Source organism: Macrobrachium nipponense, chromosome 3, assembly GCF_015104395.2.
Source record: "Macrobrachium nipponense isolate FS-2020 chromosome 3, ASM1510439v2, whole genome shotgun sequence".
Taxonomy (NCBI): domain Eukaryota; kingdom Metazoa; phylum Arthropoda; class Malacostraca; order Decapoda; family Palaemonidae; genus Macrobrachium; species Macrobrachium nipponense.
The window spans coordinates 43,513,040-43,527,674 of record NC_087202.1 but is presented as its reverse complement, the minus strand read 5'-3'; the positions used below and the strand labels follow the sequence as shown (position 1 = coordinate 43,527,674).

Genomic DNA, 14,635 nt, shown 5'->3' with positions numbered 1-14,635 from the left:
TCTGCCCATATGGGGGCCACGAGGGTCATGATGGTGCCCTTGGAGGTCCAGAATCAGTTGAGGACCTGTCTGACGACCCCGAAGGGAAGAAACATGTAAAGATCCAGCCCGTCCCAGGGGTGCTGGAATGCATCTTCCCAAACTGCCGTCAGTTCCAGGATTTGGGAGCAGAATACGGGGAGCTTGTGGTTCAGACTCACTGCGAACAGATCCATGGAGGGGGAGCCCCACATCCCAATCAACCCGGCCGCTACCACCAGGTGTAGGGACCGCTCCGCCCCCAGGACCTGCCCGTATCTGCTGAGCCCGGAATGAACCTTGCTGTCAGGGAGATTCCTGCGTTCTCCGCCCACTCTAGGACAGCCTCCGCTGGGGTGCACAGGAGGTGTGACCTCAGACCTCCCTGCTTCTTGACGTACGCGACCAAGGTGGTGTTGTCGCACAAGACCGCCACCAGCTTGTGTCTTAGTCTGGTCTCGAATGATTGGAGCGCTTTGTGAATGGCTTCGGAGCTCTAACCTGTTGATGTGGAGCTCCCCCTCCTACTCTGACCACTCCCCCCCTTATTTCTGACTGTAGGTGGGCTCCCTAGGCCTCCTTCAATGTGTTCGTGAAAAGGAGCATCTCTGGAGGAACATCCAACAGCAGGACCCCCCCGCCGGTGATTCGACTCGGCTAGCCACCAGCGCAGGGCCCCCATTGTGGTCTGAGAAGGGGCTACCAGTTCCAAGGGGTTCTTCTCAACCGAGGCCCAACCATCCTTCAAAATTCCATTGGACGGCCTCAGCTTCAGTCTGCCCTGAGGAACCAGCTTCTCTAGGGAGACAAGGTGGCTTATGAGTCTCTGCCACTCACTCACCGGGAGGGGCTCGCTACGTTCCGTAGGTTGTTCAAACGTTCCTCCGACGGGAAGGCCCTGGCCCTTACTGAGTCCAGATCCATCCCCAAGTACACCATCCCGGTGGTGGGCTCCAGGTGAGACTTTGCCCAGTTCAGGACAATGCTTAAATAACTGCAGAGGTCCAGGAGCTTGTCCCTCTGCTCCTTCAAGAGTTCCCTTGAGAAGGAAAGGAGTAGCCAAACGTCCAGGTACCGCAGAAGGCACATGCCATTCTTGTGGGCCCAGGAGGACACGAGGATGAACACCCTCGTGAAGACCTGTGGCTCCGTGGACAGGCCAAAGCAGAGTCCTGAACTGGCACAAAACTCCCTCCCACCTTATGCGGAGGAACTTCTGCTGGAGGGGTGTACCGGGATCTGAAGGTAAGCATCCTTGAGATCGAGGGACAGCATGTAGTCCCCTTCCCTCAAGGCCACCAGAACAGAGCATGGAGTCTACATTTGAAGTCCGTCTTGAGGACAGGTGTTCAGGATGGATAGGTTGGTGACTGGTCTCCACCCCTTCTGAAATCTTCGCAACCAAAAAAGGCGACTAAAGAACCCCGGGGAGTAATCTGCAACTCGCTGGAGGGCTCCCTTCACTAACAGAGACAGGCCCTCCACTCAAAGGGGGAGCCCCGCTGTCGGGCTCCCCCATCAGGGGAGGAGTCTTGTCTAGGAAGGGGATCTGGTAGCCATCCCTGAGGACCTGGATAGTCCAGGGATCGGGCCCGAGACCCTCCCAGTGCAGCCAATGTTTTGAGAGGCAATCCCCCCCCCGCCCCCAGGCATCAAATAGTCATCTCAGCCCCACTGATAAGTCAGTAGAAAGCAGACTGCCTTCTTCCCTCTCCTCTCTTTATAGCCTCATTCAGCTCATCAAACACTAGCTCAAGTAACTTTTTTTTTTATTACTGGATTGCATTTCGTTGTTTTCATGTTTTGACATAATATTAAATTTATTGTGAAATAACATTTTACTTTTTCTGCAAATTGGTACTGATTTTACGTACATATTATAGTAAAGATTTTACTGTCTCTTCTTCTCTTCTCAACAATATCACAATGCATGACAACTTGAATCATTCATTCATTATTCCCCAAAAATATAAATGCTCCCTCCCTCTCTCAATTTAGCTGTGCATCACTAATGCTAAATTTTATTGTTAAAAGCTTTGTTCATTCATTTACTATTTTGTTGAACATGCCTACTCTATACCGTCTCACTCAGTGCACCGAACAATGGCTCAATTAAGACTTTTTTTTATTGTTTCTTTATTGCAATTATTATTATTTCTTTATTGCATTTGTTTTCATATTTTATCATTATTCCCTTTTTTATGTGAATTATTATTGCTTTTACATACATACAGTAATATTCTAACTCTCTCTTCTCTCCTCAACATATCAACGCTCCCTCGTTCAGTCTCAAGTCAGCTGCATGTGACGTCACCACAGTGATGAAACGATTTTGTAGATCTTAAATGCTAAACTTTATATTGAAATGCTTATTGGTAGAATATGGTTATCATTAAACTATATATTGTAAATAAAAAACATGTTAACACAGTTTTTCTTGCAGGACACAGTAGGCCGTCGAATACAAGTACAGGCAATCCCCGGGTTATGACGGTCTCGGCTTACGACGTTCCGAGGTTACGACGCTTTTCAATTATATTCATCCGAAATTATTTCCAGGGTTATGACGCATGCTCCAGAGTTACGACGCCTACAAACGCTGATCTGGCAGATGAAATATGACACCAAAAATGCAAAATAATCAATATTTAAAGGTTTTTTGATGAAAAATGCAATAAGAATGCAGTTTACATAGTTTTGAATGCACCCAAAGCATTAAAAGTATGATTTTCTTAGGATTTTTGACGATGTTCCGACTTACAACGATTTTCGGCTTACGATGCGTCTCAAGAACGGAACCCCCGTCATAACCCGGGGACTGCCTGTACATATACGTAAAAAGATAATCGGTCAGTTTGACATACAAGCATCTGTTCGACAAACAATACACAATTTTCTTGCAAATTTCATTTGAAAAACAGAATGTTCAACATATGAAATGTTCGACATACGAGGTACCACTGTGTGTATATAATATATATATACACACACATACACGAGTACAGGCAGTCCCCAGCTATCGGCAGACTTCGTTATTGGTGATCTGGTTTTATGGCGCTAGACGCCATAACAGGCCGAGTTCCGGTTACCGGCGGCATAACATACCTGACTGAGGCGCCATTATGGCACCATAAATCGCTGAGTTTCAGTTAAGAGCAGTTTTCACTTATCAGCACACCCCGTAGAACAGAACCCCCATTGATAACCAGGGACTGCCTGTACTTGGTGGTTTTGAAAAATATACATAGAATAAACCACCACTATCATAGCCACTACTGTACTGAAAGCAGTGGGATACACCTTGTATCTATATATTTAATTATAGTATTTGTCATGATAGTTAAGATAGTTTAAATATTTGTGTACATATACTAGGAAAAAGTTTCATGAATACCACAATTCAAGTAGTTTCAACTTGTTATTTTCTAACAAAAAATTCTTAAAAAATCACTTACTTATAGGTTAACATCTTTTTCTCCATAACATATGCTATTACAACTGCTGCACTTCGAGATATCCCCAGATTTCCATGTACCAAGCATTTACCACCAGCTGCCAAACATTCATCAATAAAATCTCGGCACTCAGATATGTGAGAGATAAGATTTTCAAGGCATGAATCTGCCATGTCGATTATCAGGTACCTGTGGAGTTATGAAAGGAACAAAATAATATAAGCTAATATGTTTTTATGACAACAGTTCAAAACAGTTCTACACAAAAATCAAGGAAATTATTATGTAGTTCATTTACTCTCTGTGCACCATTAACAGAAATACATATCCCACCTGTGCAACATGGTGTAGACTTAGCGCGCGCGCGCGCTCTCTCTCTCTCTCTCTCTCTCTCTCTCTCTCTCTCTCTCTCTCTCTCTCTCTCTCTCTCTCTCTCTCTCTCTCTCTCTCTCTCTCGTACACAAACATTACCAGAGGAAACAACATACTAGACACTGTCCTATCAACAGATGTCTGACCTTACAGTAGGTGCAAATCTAGGCAAAAGAGACCATAAAATTATTACATTTCACATTAATATTAAAAAAGAAAAAAAAAGATTAGACTACTATCGAGGAGACCTAAGAAAACTAAAAAAGATAGTATGTTAAAAATCTAGACTACAGCCAAAACACAGACACAAATAATTCCAGGCAGTTCCCAGTTATCGGAGGGAGTTCCTTTCTTGGCAGGGTGCTCATAAACGAAAACCGCCATTAACTGGTTAATGGAGCCTCTGTTAGGTATGTTACGGCACCATAACTATTAAGTGCTGATAACCGAAACTCGGCTCATTATGGCACCATAAATCGCCGGTCTAGCCCTATAATACTGGACTGCCATTAACCGAGTCCACCGATAACCAGAGATTGCCTGTACTGGGAAGCCTTTCTCGAATACACAGAAAAATGTTCCAGATGTATCAAAGCAAATACGAACAAATGGCAACCCTCAGCCTAAGTGGTTCAACTGAAATTAAAAGTAAAATAAGAGAAAGGGACAGATTGCATAAAGCAATGATTCTACACCCAACACCATACAAAGCAAGCAGGCATAAAGACCACTGTAGAATGGTGGATAAATTAGTAAGAAATGCAAAGATAAATGAGGGTAAGAGAGTTTTATCAGTTTGTAAGGAAAAGTTAAAAGAATTCTTTGCTCATATTAATAGTATGAAGCCAATAAAATATAGCACTGATCCCCTAAGAGACACAGGGGGTAACCTAGGGAACACAGACTTGGTAAAAGCAGAATTATTGAATAAGTATTTTTTACTATTGTTTTCACAATTTAAGACACTGTCTCAATCCCTGAACCAGCTATTAAATATGAAGGGGTAGAACCACTGACAAAATAATAATTACAGTTCAAATCTCCTGGCCCGAATGGGATTCATCCAAGAGAAATTGAAGAGTTAAAAGAGGAGATGGTTCCTTACCTATATAAACCCTACAGAAAAATAGTACAGTGGTACCTTGACATAAGAAATTAATCCGTTCCGAGGCGGCCTTCGTAACCTGAGCTTTTCGTATCTTGAACCACATTTTACATGTAAATTACCTAATTTGTTCCAAGCCCTACAAAAACACCCCAGTAAATTTTATAATAAAGCAAAATTGACCAATAAACAATGAAATACAATTTGGACCATTCAATACCTAACTTAATACGTACTACTAATATGTACTACATAGTACCTGTAAATAAAGTGTATTAGTGTACATGGTATACAAGAAATACTGTACGTACATACATATGTATGTAGTAAAATGTGGAACCTTACCTTTCGACTGAGGCTATCTCCGAAAGTGGCGACAGAGGAGGAGGACAAACGGCAGAAAACTTGTTAATACGTACACTTAACTTTATGAAACATTAAACAATGTCAGGAAACAGACTAAACTTTATGAAACACATTAACAAAACCATAACACTTAACTTTACAAAAAAAATGATATTGTTATAATACAATAAAGTTTCATACATACTTACCTGGCAGATATATACGATTAGGGCCCTCCCAGCCTCCCCGCAAGGAGACAGGGGGAAGAGAAAATATATGAGTAGAAAACGGGAATGGTTCCTAGTCCTGCCGCCCAGGGCAGGCCGGTAGATCACCTGACCTACCTGTAGCGAGTGGCGCGAAATTTGAATTTCTGTCGGGGACGACGGAGTCTTAGCTATGTATATATCTGCCAGGTAAGTATGTATGAAACTTTATTGTATTATAACAATATCATTTTCATACAATCAACTTACCTGTCAGATATATACATAGCTGATTGGCACCCTTCGGTGGAGGGTAAGAGACAGCTACTTCTGGAATAGACAGGTAAACAACATATGTTGTAGGTATAAATAAAAAACCTTGGTTCCTACCTGATAGGTGGTAGACTTCGTGGGTGTTTGCCCCGTAGTCTGCATCACCTCAAGAAACTTTAGCGAGATATGTGATCTATGGCCAAGAATTCTTGTGGGTCTGCCGAAGGGGTCTTATCCACTTACTCGGCAGAGCCTGAAAGGACTTTGTCAATGGGTGCTGATCCACTTATATGACAACACACCTTATTAAGGAGCACACAACCAATCCCGACCACCTGATCCTAACCACCTTGTTAGTATTAAAAATTGCTCCGAGTTATCCCAAACTCTTCGCAACAACCGTAACTACTCAAACCAAACTTGCACACGCACACAATAATTTAAAAAAAAAAATATTTATGATACTCATCTAATAAAAGATATCACAAGAGTTCCTTACTGAACGGAAGTGACTGGCCGCCTGTGCGGCATCTGCACTTGTTCAGCAGAAAGTCTAGAACATATCTATTAGACTTATGTAGTAATTAAGGATTGGTGTTAGCTCCTGTACCCAGGATTGTGCAACGCAGACACAAAAGGAATCCTAAAGAAAAACTTTTTCATAGGTCACACGAACGTCCTTTAAATAGTGAGAAGCAAACACAGAATTACATCGCCAATATGTCGCTTCCAAGATATTCTTAAGTGACATATTTCTCTGAAAAGAGAGAGACGTAGCCACTGCTCTCACTTCATGAGCTCTTACTCTCAGGAGTTTGAAAGAATCATCCGTGCAAGCCTTATGAGCGTCCGTAACGACGTTCCTGACAAAAAAGGCTAAAGCATTCTTAGACATAGGTCTTGATGGATCCTTCACCGAGCACCAAAGACCTTGTCTAGAACCTCCCAACTGTTTTTTTTTCTGTATGTAAAACTTTAACGCCCTTACTGGGCAAAGAGACCTCTCCGGTTCCCTGCCGACGAGACCCGATAAGCCTTTTACTTCGAAGTTTCTCGGCCAGGGATTCGAAGGATTTTCATTCTTAGCCAAGAATAATTCTTTGAAGGAACAGATGGCTGAATCTAGATTGAAACCCACTTTATCACTAAGGGCGTGCAGCTCACTAACTCTTTTCGCCGTCGCCAGTGACAAAAGAAATAAACATTTTCTCGTTATGTCACGAAACGAGGCCAAGTGCAGGGGTTCAAATCTCTCTGATGACAAGAACTTAAGCACACGTCTAGATTCCAGTTAGGGGAGAAGTAATGTTAGACTTCTTGGTCTCAAAAGATCTAATCAGATCATGTAGATCTTTATCGTTTCCCAAATCTAGGCCTCTATTCCTAAAGACGGTCGATAGCATACTCCTATAGCCCTTTATCGTGGCTACGGAGAGACGCGATTCTTCTCTCAAAAATAACAGAAAATCAGCAATTTCTGTTACAGAGGTACTGGAGGAGGACAACTTCTTCGACTTACACCACCTTCTAAAAACTTCCCACTTCGATTGGTAAACACGGATAGTGGAAGTTCTCCGGGCTCTAGCGATCGAGCTTGCTGCTTTGCTAGAAAAGCCTCTCGCTAGACAAGTCTTTCGATAGTCGAAAGGCAGTCAGAGCGAGAGCGGGGAGGTTTTGATGAAACCTCTCGAAGTGTGGTTGTCTGAGAAGATCCTTCCTTTGTGGAAGGGATCTGGGGAAGTCTACCATCCACTCCAGCACCTCTGGGAACCACTCTTGAGCTGGCCAAAAGGGGGCTATCAGGGTCATTCTTGTCCCCTTTGAAAGTCACAAACTTCCTGAGCACTTGCCCCAGAATCTTGAATGGGGGAAATGCGTAAACGTCTACATGAGACCAATCTAGCAGGAAGGAAGGCGTCTACTGTTAGAGCTCTGGGGTCTTCTACTACTGAACAGAAGACTTCCAGTCTTTTTGAGAGGAAACGTGGCAAAGAGGTCGACATGAGGAGTCCCCAAAGAGACCAGAGATTCCGGCAAACTTCTGAGTGGAGGGTCCATTCTGTATGAAGGACCTGGTTCCTCCTGCTCAGCCTGTCTGCTCTCACGTTCTTTACTCCCTGAACAAACCTCGTCAACAGAGAGATGTTCCTTTGCGATGTCCACAACAGCAGGTCTCTCGCGAGCTCGTAAAGGGCATACGAGTGAGTACCTCCTTGCTTTCGAATGTATGCAAGGGCGGTTGTATTGTCCGCATTTACTTGTACTATCTTGTTCCTCACTAAAGGTTCGAAGCTCTTTAGGGCTAGGTGTACGGCAAACAGCTCTTTGCAGTTTATGTGCCAGGACACTTGAAGAGCATTCCAAGTGCCTGACACTTCTCTCTTTCCCAAGGTTGCTCCCCAACCTTTTCCTTTTTCCGAGCCAGTCGGAAAACAATACAAGGTTTGGGTTCTGTGCTTCTAGGGAAGTACCCTTGTTTTCCTTCAGTGGGAGTAACCACCATTCTAAATGGCGTTTCATCAGAACTGGAATGGGAAAACTGTCCGAGAGAAGCCCTGTCTTCATGTTCCACGATCTCCTGAGGAAGAACTGAAGCGGACGGAGATGAAGTCTTCCTAGAGGAAAGAACTGTTCGAGCGAGGAAAGAGTCCCAATAATAGGCTAACCATTCCCTCGCCGAAGTACGTTCTTCCTTAGGAAGAGAGAGACTTTTTCTAAACCTCTCGTTAGTCTCTCTTGAGAAGGAAATACTCGAAAACCCCGAGAATCCATCCGAATCCCCAGATAGACCAAGTTCTGGCTGGGGATCAGTAGGGACTTCTCGAGGTTCACGAGTAATCTTAAGGTCTTTATCAGGTTTAGTGTCACAGTCAGGTCCTCCAAACACTGTTTCTCTGACTTTGCTCTGATGAGCCAGTCGTCTAGGTACAGAGATATACTGATTCCTTCAGGTGAAGCCATCTCGCCACATTTTTCATAAGGCTCGTGAAAACCTGAGGCGCCGTAGACAGGCCGAAACACAAGGCTCTGAATTGGAAGATCCCCTTCCCCCCGTCATGAAAACGGAGGTACTTCTTCGACGAAGGATGGATCAGGACGTGAAAATAGGCATCCTGGAGATCCAGAGACACCATCCAATCCCCTTGGCGAAGAGCCGCAAGGACTGATGCAGAGGTCTCCATGGAGAACTTCTGTTTCTGAACACACTTGTTCAGAGCGCTGACATCCAGAACTGGTCTCCAGCCCCCCGAGGCTTTCGCAACCAAGAAAAGATGATTGTAAAACCCTGGGGAGCTTTGATCCAGCACTAGCTCTATAGCTCTCTTGTCCCACATCTGATCCACCATTTGTTGAAGAGTATCTTTCAACGCAGGGTCCTTGTAATTGGCGGACAATTCCCGCGGAGTTGACGTCAGGGGAGGATTGTCCAGGAAAGGAATGAGGTATCCCTTCTGTAGAACAGACCATAGACCAAGCGTCTGTTATCTATAGAGTCCAGGCTTCCGCAAATCCCCGGAGCCTGGCACCTACTGGTGTTTGGAGGAGCGCCACTTCATCTTTCCCCTTTTAAAGGGACGGAAAGAGGCTCTACCTCTCTTCTCGGTCGTTTTTCTTTTAGCGGTAACTCTAGCAGGAGGGCCTCCTCGAAAGGGCCGAACAGGCGTAGACACACCTTTCTTGTCTCCCACCATCACTGGTCTCTTCTTCCTGGAAGATTGCAGGAGAAGATCCTGTGTTGCTTTCTCCGTCAGAGAACGGGAAATGTCCCTCACCAAAGACGAAGAAGAACAGAAAGTCAGACCTGGGAGCGAATAACAAGGCTGCCCTTTGCGAATGGGATACCGCTTTTGTCAAGAAAGCGCTAAAAACCGATCTCTTCTTCAAGAGACCTGCTCCAAATAAGGAAGAAACTTCTCCTGAGCCATCCTGTACCGCCTTGTCAATACAGGTCAAAATTGCAAGGAGTACGTCCGGATCTAGTCCTTCCGAGGCATGAGCCTTCTTGGACATCACCCCAAGGGACCAATCTAGGAAGTTGAAACTTCAAAATGTGAAAAAGTCCCTTGAGGAGATGATCCAACTCGAAAAGACCCCAAGTAATCTTCGCAGTATGAAGGCTATGTCTCCTGGATGCATCTACCAGACTGGAAAAGTCAGCTTCAGCCGAAGCTGGGAGAGTGAGTCCCATATTCTCCCCAGTCTGGTACCAAATACCTCTCTTGCCCGTAAGTCTAGTAGGAGGCATGCAAAACACCGTCCTGACTAGCTCCTTCTTGGTTAGCATCCAGCTATCCAGCGACTGAAGAGCTCTCTTCATAGAAATCGTCGGCCTCATCTTCAAGAAAGCCGACGACTTCGGCGTCTTAGAGCAAGAAAAAAGTGAACGAGGCGAAGGAGGAGCGGCAGGGATCAATGCATCTCCGTATTCCTGGAGGAGGAGAGCTGTCAAAACTTTGTAGTTAGACAGCCCTTCTCTGCCGTGAGTCTCGTCTTCTGAGTCCTCTTCCAATATCGGATCAGAAGGAGAAGTCACTTCCCGTTCCGGGTCTTCCTGCCCAATAACTCTCTCTACGGGAGACAAACTCCTAATAGGAGAGGGGCTAAGAGAGTGTATAGCGTCTGCTTGCTCCTCCTGCTTGGCTGGCTCCTCGCGCTTGGCTGGCGCTGCTGCTGGCCTGGCTGGCGCCTGGCTGGCGCCTGGCTGGCCGGCCTGCCTGGCTGGCCTCGCCGCCTGCTGACTCCTCGCGCTTGGCTGGCGCCTCGCGCCTCTCGAAACACTCGCGCCTGACTGACGTCTCGCGCCTGGCTGGCGCCTCGCGCCTTTCTGGTGCCAAATCCTTGTATGGATGATGCTTGTCTGGCGCCTCGCGCCTGGCTGAATCCTCGCTCCTGGCTGCTTCCTCGCGCTCGGCTGACGCTGCTGGTCTGGCAGACGTATCACGTCTGGAAATATCCTCGCGCCTGTAAAGCGTTTCTCGCTTGTCTGGCGCTCTAATCCTATAAGACGCTTCTCGTCTGTAGGAAACCTCGCGCTTGTCTGGCGATTCAAAATCGTCCAAAGAGTCTCTATCAGAGTAGATCTCAAACGCCTCACGTCCCACAGGAGCCTCACTCCTGGCGGGTAGAAGGAAGACGATCTTCTTGACAGGCAGCCTCACGTCTTTCTTACGAGGGGATCCTTCGAAAGACTCCTACCAAGGCGGATAACTGTTCTTGCACAGCCAAAATGATCCTCTTGGAAGCCTCTCCGGCGTCTTCTTGAACGGGAAGAGGGAGACCTCGAAGGAGTTTTGGTCCAAACCATGGGACGTCAAAACCCTCTTAGCCTTCTTGATCGAAGGAGGCGCTTCTTCCGAAAAAGCGTTCGGGCGGGGCTAGAATCCAACACAGGATCTTTCCAGTGCCTTTTCAGGGGCCTGGACAAGTCCGAATCCTTCCACCCTCGTTTAGGAGAGGGAGAAGCAGACGAAGAGAAGCACTCTCTGAGGACGCTTTTCCTATAGCGGTCCTGAGCAGTCTGTCTATTTACAGAGCCTGCTGAAGGGACGCCTGACCGGGGGAATCTCCACAACCTCCGTACGGCTTTCGACTTTCCTTCTCCTCTGGGCTTGGGAGCTTGAAGAGGTCTAGGCCTGGGAGCGTCGCAGAGACGGTCAGACGCCCCCTCCACAACACTGGGGACACTCACTTCACTATAATATTCACTTTCACAATCCTTACCTTTCATGGCAGCCATTTTGGATTTCATCCTGTGAAGAGTAGCTTTCAGTTCAGCAATTTCCGAGGCCGAATCTGAATGTAAAGCCAGTGAGGGCCCTGATACAGAATTAGAATCAAATGCATAGTTAAGGGAAGAGTTAGAATCATAAAAAGGCTCAATAGGCCTTGTACTACTACCCGCAATCTTAGATGCAGCCCTTCTGACTCTATCCCTTTCTAACTTCTTCAAGTAAGAAGTTAGAGTCTTCCATTCCTCAACATTCAACCTCTCACACTCATGACAGGTGTTAGAAATAGAACAATCAAAACCTCTACATTTGCGACATACAGTGTGAGGATCAACCGAAGCCTTCGGTATCCTCACCTTGCAGCCTACATTCACACACACTCTCACACAACCACTTGAATCTTCAAGACATTCTTGAAGAAAAATCAAAAGCAAGTCCAAATCCAGTCCACAGTAGCGAATGCCAAAACAACGATCCAGGTACGTCACCAAAAGTCCACAAAAAGATGATCAATTGTCTAGAAAAGCGAATTCCAGTCAGGAGGTGGCAGCAACGATGTTGATACCACCGGCGACAGAAAATATATGAGTAGAAAACGGGAATGGTTCCTAGTCCTGCCGCCCAGGGCAGGCCGGTAGATCACCTGACCTACCTGTAGCGAGTGGCGCGAAATTTGAATTTCTGTCGGGGACGACGGAGTCTTAGCTATGTATATATCTGACAGGTAAGTTGATTGTATGAAACTTAAAATTACTTGTTTTTTATTTTTACATTTTTTTTTACTTTTTTATACTTTACGTTTCTTACAAAATTTCAATTTCTTCACCACTTTCAACTTTCTGTTTTTTTGTAGTATCAATTGGATCTTCCTGTTTGCTTACTCCTACTAAAGGCCTCTTTAAAAAATAACTATCCAAGGAAGACTGCTTCTGCCTACTTTTCACAATGTTCCTGAAACGACTTGGGCAAACGTCATCGAACTGTGCAACCATACGACCTGTGTAAGCCTTTTCGGGGTGTCTGTTATCTACAAATGATTGCACCTTATGAAAAGCAGCTAGAGCATCCTTAATTTCTGCCGTTGTCATAGGGTCGTCGTCCTCCTCCTCGCCGCCGCAAGAGAACTCTTCCTGAACGATGTAATGTTGCATGGCCTCCAACTCCTTCAAGTCATCCGTCGTAAGCTCCTCTTGGTGCTCCTCAGGAAGGTCATTGATGTCGTCCTCGTCGATGACCAGCCCCATGGACTTGCCGAGTGCAACGATCTCATCATCAAGATCTTGTTGCAAAACAGTTTCAGGATCATCAACTGTTTCTGAATCTGCACCAGCTTCGCCCACATCGAATCCCTCGAAATCTCGGCCGGATACAGTATCAGGCCAGAGTTTCCTCCACGAAGAATTCAAGGTTCGCCTTGAAACCTCCTGCCAAGCTTGATCGATGAGTCGGATGCTATCACAACATCGAAATGCTCCCTCCAAAATTCCCGCAAGGTGAGGTTTGTGGTATCGGTGATGTCGAAACATCTCTTTAAAAGATGTTTCGTATACAGCTTCTTGAAGTTCGATATCACTTGCTAGTCCATGGGCTGGAAGAGAGGGGGGGTGTTAGGCAGAAGATAAAGAACCTTGATAAAAGAATACTCTGCTAGGATATCTTCCTCGAGGCCAGGAGGGTGAGCAGGGGCATTGTTCAACAACAGCAGACATTTCAAAGGGAGGCGCTTCTCTTCCAAGAATTTCTTCACTGTCGGGCCGAAACACAGATTTACACACTCGGTGAACAAAAGTCTCGTTACGCAGGCTTTCGCATTACCCCTTCACATCACTGGAAGCTTCTCCTTTAGCACTTTGTGGGCCTTGAAGGCTCGAGGAGTCTCCGAATGATACACAAGTAGGGGCTTCACCTTGCAATCCCCACTGGCGTTCAAACAAAGTGCGAGCGTAAGCCTGTCTTTCATAGGCTTATGCCCAGGTAGCTTCTTCTCTTCCTCCGTGATGTACATCCGACGAGGCATTTTTTTCCAAAAAAGGCCCGTCTCATCACAGTTGAAGACTTGCTGAGAACTGTAGCCATCCTTGATTGTCATCTCGTCAAACGTCTTAATAAAGGCTTCGGCCGCTTTCGTGTCCGAGCTGGCTGCCTCCCCATGGCCCCACCACCGAATGGATGCCAGTCCGTTTCCGGAATTTTTCGAACCACCCGTGAAGTCTGGGGTTGGTGTCGATGTCCCTTCTCCTCCATCATCTTCAGCCTGGGCAATCAAATCGCCGAAAATAGCGCTGGCCTTGTGGCGGATTGCTGTCTCAGTTATCGTATTGCCAGCTATTTCTTTGTCATTTATCCAGACAAGAAGCAGCCTTTCCATCTCGTCATGCACGTGGCTCCTCTTGCTAGACAAAATAGTCACGTCCTTGGAAGGTGTAGCTGCTTTGATGGCTTCCTCCTGCTTAAGGATGGTGCCTACTGGCAACAGATTTTGGTCGTATTCCTTGGCGATCACACTAGACTGCATGCCAGCTTCATACTTTTAATGATCTCCATCTTTGTCTCCAAAGAAAGAGCATCCTCTTCTTTCCGTGAACTTCAGCAACTTTCTTGGGACCCATAACTACGTATATACTGTACGTAATTGAGTTATGTAGTATACGTATGTACTAAAGTTCTCACACAACACAATAAACTAGTACTACAACGAAATCACTAACAAATTTACGTTAATAAACGAAATCGTATAGAATGAACGAATTCGGCGTGCATATAGAAATTATGCTGCTACCGAGTGGCCGAAAAAGCACACCGCTACGTAGATGCATGATGAGAGAGATGCTGACCAATCGTAACCTGAACTATTTTCGTATGTAGAGCCAAAAAAATCTTCGTATTTGCTTTCGTAACTTGAATTTTTCGTAAGTTGAGACTTTTGTATGACAAGGTACCACTGTACAACAACAAAAGGCACCCAAAGGATTGAAACTAGGTAATGTGCCCCCAGTTTACAAAGAAAAGGTCCAAGAGAAGAGCCAGGAAATCATAGAACCAACCTGCCTATGATTTGTAAGATTTTTTAGTCCATAAATGCAGATCAAATTGTGGATCACATTGACAGAAACAACCTGTTGTTAAACAGTT

General features: G+C 45.5%; 1 protein-coding gene across 1 annotated transcript in view; it reads right to left on the bottom strand.

Moving 5' to 3' along the window:
• LOC135221722 (serine/threonine/tyrosine-interacting protein B-like) overlaps positions 1–14,635 on the bottom strand; it is a 128,131-nt gene that overhangs the window by 47,826 nt on the left and 65,670 nt on the right. Inside the window, exon 4 of the mRNA XM_064259511.1 lies at positions 3,474–3,662. Coding sequence (XP_064115581.1) covers positions 3,474–3,662 — 189 coding nt within the window. The remainder of the gene's footprint in view (positions 1–3,473; positions 3,663–14,635) is intronic.